This window comes from Micromesistius poutassou (assembly GCF_964030765.1).
Source record: "Micromesistius poutassou genome assembly, chromosome: 9".
Lineage (NCBI taxonomy): Eukaryota > Metazoa > Chordata > Actinopteri > Gadiformes > Gadidae > Micromesistius > Micromesistius poutassou.
This window is the reverse complement of record NC_140279.1, coordinates 3507605-3513188: the sequence shown is the minus strand read 5'-3', so window position 1 is coordinate 3513188 and position 5584 is coordinate 3507605. Positions and strand designations below refer to the sequence as shown.

At 49.7% G+C, this 5584-nt stretch overlaps 1 protein-coding gene across 1 annotated transcript in view; it reads left to right on the top strand.

The window, feature by feature from the left end:
* Positions 1 to 5584, top strand: part of lmx1a (LIM homeobox transcription factor 1, alpha) — a gene marked incomplete at its 5' end in the record, with an annotated part of 11813 nt that continues 6229 nt past the window's right edge. The window contains one exon of the mRNA XM_084472489.1: positions 1 to 182. Coding sequence (XP_084328615.1) covers positions 1 to 182 — 182 coding nt within the window. The remainder of the gene's footprint in view (positions 183 to 5584) is intronic.

Here is a 5584-nt window from a genome sequence, read left to right as displayed (position 1 = left end):
ATGGAACAGGGGAAAGCAGTGTGTGCCGGATGCAACTGTCCCATCCGAGACAAGTTCCTGCTCCGAGTCAGCGGAGGGCTCTGGCACGAGGCGTGCGTGAGGTGCACGATGTGCGGATGCTCTCTGAAGAACACTTGTTTTCTGCGGGACCACAAACTTTACTGCAAACGGGACTACGTCGAGTAAGTAAACGTTTGTTTTCGCTTGGTTTGGTCCACACAGGTCCATCATGGCCCGTTTAGGCTTGACAAATGTGTTACACTGTAACTTGTTTCGAGTAACTTCCCTGGAACGCTTGAAACAAAGCTTATTCTGTTGTTCATACATGAATCAATTCAGGGCAGAGAAAGCTGAGTTCGTGAAATCTAAATTACAACAGTCAGAAAGTTGTATTAACATAATCATCGTTATTATTAGGTATTCACAGAGTATCTTTGGATACCTATTTTTTTTTCTAGGGGATGGGTATTGTTCTCATTAATATAATTACAATTAACAATAATAATGATATCATTATTATTCATTATTATCATGATTATTATTTTGACATTATTATTATAAAATACATCACATTTATTTGTCTGCTTGCTTGCACAAAAATGATAAAATCTATCCTAAATCTATCCAATACCCAAATTATAATATCCAGAGTCCAAGCAGACTTTTGTTTGTATTTTATCCAGTACCACACATTTTGGTGGCCATAATACATTTTATTTATACCATTAAAAGTTACGCAATTGATGTTGCATTTTAATTAATCAAAAGTTACGCAATTGATGTTGCATTTTAATTAATCATATTGATTTAACCTGAGCCTTACTTGATAGGCTATGGCTTATTATCATCCTTCCGCTTTCATACATTTCACAAAATGACCAGACAATTGAAATAATTGGTCAAATTCACGCATCTTTGTAAGGTGTGTCTAGGAGAGTAGGTGTATTATTGTCATGAGGCAGAGTGTCCCTCTGTGAGGATGACTTCCAGAGAAGCTGCGGAGGGCTTCAGCGAGAACAAGGTGACTGCAGGGGAAGAGGTCACATGGGTCCTGGAATGTGAGAAGCACGTATAGAGTACACACACACACACGCCCACACGCACATGCACACACACATACACACACGCACACATATCGTGCCCACACACACACACACACACACACACACACACACACACACACACACACACACACGCACACACACACACACACACACACACACACACACACACACACACACACACACACACACACACACACACACTCACCAGACACACACAATCATACACGTATACAATTGCATGTGAATGGATTTACACATGCACACACACATGCACACACATATGCACACACACATTCACGCATTCACACATGCACACACACACACACACACACACACACACACACACACGCACACACACACACACACACACACACACACACACACACACACACACAGACACACACACACACACATAGAGCACCATGCAAACACTCCAACACATCCGCATGCACGCACACAAACAAACACATACACACAATCGCACACCTTTGCGTACAGACATGGTTGGATCCAGGGGAGAGCTCAACTGACACATTGTCAAAACGTGTTAACATTTCCAGGCCCGTTGGCGTGGCAACCGCAAGCTGGGGACAGCATATGGTGTCGTCAAAGAGGCAGTAACCTCCCTTTCCCCACCATACCTTTTTTGGTTTATCTCCAGGACTGACACACATGCCCTGCACACACACACACACACACACACACACACACATATGCCCTACACACACACACACCCACACACACACACACTCACACATACACACTTGCCTGACACCTAACCAAAAGCCAAGATGAAAGCGATACGCTTTATGAATGCGTCCAGATCACATTATTTCTGAACAATTTGCCGACGGTCAGACTGCCAAATGACTGCTGAGGAACTCAAGATTTCTCTTACTCTGCTACCTGCACCCGACTGAAATGAGTCGTACACTCCCTGACCTTCACCCAACGCAAATGACTCTTTTGTGATGTTCAAGTGATGGGTGATTATTGACTGCCCTTTTGAACGTGCGCACCGCAACCAAGCGCCTTTACGTCTTGTCATACGGTCAAAACACCTTTTCAGAGTCTCTGATTTCTGAAGAAATGGAAGCCATTGATACAGTATCTTGAAAACTCAGAATCCGTCAGCAATTCTTCAGTTCTTCAGTGGAAGACAGAGCAGGGCAGGGATCGAATTGGCGCTCATCTTTCTGGGGGTTCAGCTGGGAGTGTGGGGAGTATCGGGGATATTTTCCGGGCACGGCCTGCGCCGACGCAAGAGAGTGTGAGTGATAGAGCAGGTCCAAGTGGAGGAGGATGAGGTAATTAGGCGGACGGAGAGGAGCTAGCCATATGCTAGGAGGGGCCTGGGGGGGATCCCTGCAGGCCAGAGGGTCGGTGTGAACTTATTTTTAAGGAAGAAGAAGCAGGGGAGGGGGGCTTGTGGGGTGTGTGCCTGGCGCTTGATGCCCAGGCATCTGGGTAGCCGGGCTCATAGGGGCCCCCCCGCGTAGGGCGATGGGACCAAGCTCAGCCGACCGTGAGATATCTGACCTGACCAATTAGCAGGAGGCCTGGTGCCAATGCCCCGCCTCCGAGGTGTGATGTGCCCTCCGATCCTTTTCATACTTTGTTTATGCTTTTGTGGTTTTATCGTTGCACGTTTGAGTGGTCTGATCAGGAGCATTGGTCGATACAGCCCGCGGTGTTGATTGTCCCTCCGCACGCACCGTAGTGCCTCTTCCCCTTTTTACACCAGGTCACTTTTTTGACCAAACTATGACCAAATTCAGCCTTCAACACTTAAAGTTCAACTACCGGGTTATCTTAGACAGGTGACAAGTTGCACATAGTCGTCATCATTGCCATAACACAGGGGTCCCTCATAATATTTATTATGGGTATGCTACTGTTAGATACCAGCGCACAGGTTAGTAACTAAACTAGTCAGTGACTAAACTAGTGTGAAGATGTATTCTTCATAAGTATTATGAGCGTCACCTGTGTCTATCCTTTTAAATTGGTCTATTTATAAAACTTATTTTCTGATTTGAATGAACTGCATTGGTACTGAGAATGAACAAAACAATTGTAAGACTGACTCCATGTGTGTGAGTGTGGTAAGATATGCGAGCATAGAGAAACTCTGAGCACTGGTCTTCCAACCTATGTCCTGTATGTCCCTGGTGGTCAGGGTTACTGGTGGCGACTGTGTGTGATGTACATGTTTATTATAAGATGGTCAGAAGATCCCCTCAGATGGGCTGACTGGTTTTGGTCATTGGGCAGCCAGAACAACAGATTGATGGTCAGGTCTGAGTGAAGGCACATCGCCGGTTCACTTGACCCCAGATCCTAATCTTGATACACGGCCCCTTGTCAATGTGTTCATCAAAGGTCCTGAGTTAACCTGATCTAGAAACAGGATCTGTCTGCATGGCCGCCGGACAAGCCTGCTGCCGCTAAAGGTTAGCTTTAGAAGTCAGGGCAACAACAATAGGGGAGAAACCCACTGCTGTGTGTGTGTGTGTGTGTGTGTGTGTGTCTTTGTGTGTCTTTGTGTGTATGTGTGTGTGCATGTGTCTGTACGCGTTTGTGTGCACACATGCAAGTGTGTTTTTTGTATGTGTGCGAGTACGTGTGTGTGTGTGTCTGTGTGTGTGTGTGTGTGTGTGTGTGTGTGTGTGCGTCTAAATGACATCCAGCTCGTCATACATCAGCTCGATGGTGCATTACGCCGGGATGACTCCGCCGCATTTGCTGACTTACTGCTCTCAGCGTTGCCCGTGGCTAATTGCCATCCCTCTGAATTCAGAGAGATCCCGTCCTCACACAGCGTCTGAGAGTTCCCGCTCCCTGACGGCGTACCGTACGGCCAACCATGTTAACGGAAACACTGAAATATTAAACACGTGCGGCAAGCATTGAAGTTACTTTAACCTTTTGCGCGAACAACACTTAAGCCGGCCACGCTCCATAATCTAATAACGCCAAAGTGGTCAATTCTGGGTAATGGAAAAGCAATGAACGGAGGTGTATGACCGCCCGGGGCACTTACTTCCCACCAGGGCCCTGTTTCCCCCCCCGTTGACAAGCACATGCATTAACATCATATCACTGCACGGAGGCAATTGCTTTGGGTTTCGCTTTGTAGCATCGACAAACCAAAACATTTGAGGTATTTCACAGCGCCACGCTTTTCCCTTTGAAGGGCTTCCTTGATGCATTGTTGCACGCAGGAATGTGTGCGGACGCCGCTGACGGTACGTCGGCCGTATTAAAAGGCAGACCGTGGTGGCGGTCAGTGAGGCGAGTGGTCTGCGTCGGTCAAGAAGCCCGGCTGACCCCTGTTTCTGAGCTAATGGGGCTTTGCTCGTTTCCCCTAGCGACCCCACGGCAACAGTAATAGGTCCCAGAAATGTTTGGCTTTCGGATGTCTTAGCCCAAGGCCTGCCGGCTCAAAAAGGGGTGCTGGGAGTGTTTGCTCGCCGTGTGTTTGAGTTGCCACTGTTCCTGTTTAAAAAAAAAAAATAAAAGACGCATCAGAGGAACGAAACAGTTTGCTTTGAGTTTGGCCGAGCTACTCGATCGCTTTGCGAGTAAAGTGTTTTCAGGCAGGCCGACACTTTTCAGTTTCGCACGTTTTTATTTATCGTTCGACTCCCCCCCCCCCCACTCGTGATTGTGCGTAGCGTCGACGAGGACGCTCTCCTGAGCCAAACAAAGAACGGGATGTGTCCGTTTTTTTTCTCCTCGCTCTCTCGCTCTGCGCGGACTGTGCTGCTGACCCCCCTTCAGTCCACGCCTGCAGACAAAAAACGCCAGCAGCTCCGAATGATGACGCATCGTCGTGTGGGGACAGACCCAAGATGCTGCGGTGGTGCCAGCCACAACCGACAATAGCCCCCGCCGCTTGGGGGCCGGCTCTGCCTTTGTCCGGCCCTGGTTAAGCAGACCTTAGGGATAATTCCGCGGTATAATTCCCGAGACCGACGGCTCAGCCGCTCACACCATGAGCCCTGGTGTCCCCCCCTGGCTCCTGGAGCCATGGCCTGCCGTGCGGCCTTTCTGCCTCCGCCCCCAGGACTGGGGCCTCGAACACGGAGGCCGGAGCCACCAGTAACTCCCCCCGCCCCCCCCCCCCCCCCCCCGCCCCCTCTCTCTCCCCCCCCACCCCCCCTCCCTCTCTCTCTCTGCTCTCGCTCTCTCTCTTGCTCTCTCTCTTGCTCTCTCGCTCTCGTCTCTCTCTTGCACTCTTTCTCTCTCTTTCTCTCTCTCCTGCTCGCTCTCTCTCTTTCTCTCTCTCTCTCTCTCTCTCTCTCTCTCTCTGTCTATCTCTATGGCTTGGCCCCACCAGTTGTGGTTGCCAGGCGCTAAGAGACGCACACTCGCCGCTCTGGGGGTATGTGTGTCTGAGTGGCCCCCGAGGGCCTGAAGTGGGAGGTGGTGTGGGACAGGGGGGGGGGGGGGGGGGGGGGGGGGGGGGGGGGGGGGGGGGGGAGTATGGGGGGGGAGGTGGAGGTGAAAGGAGGAGA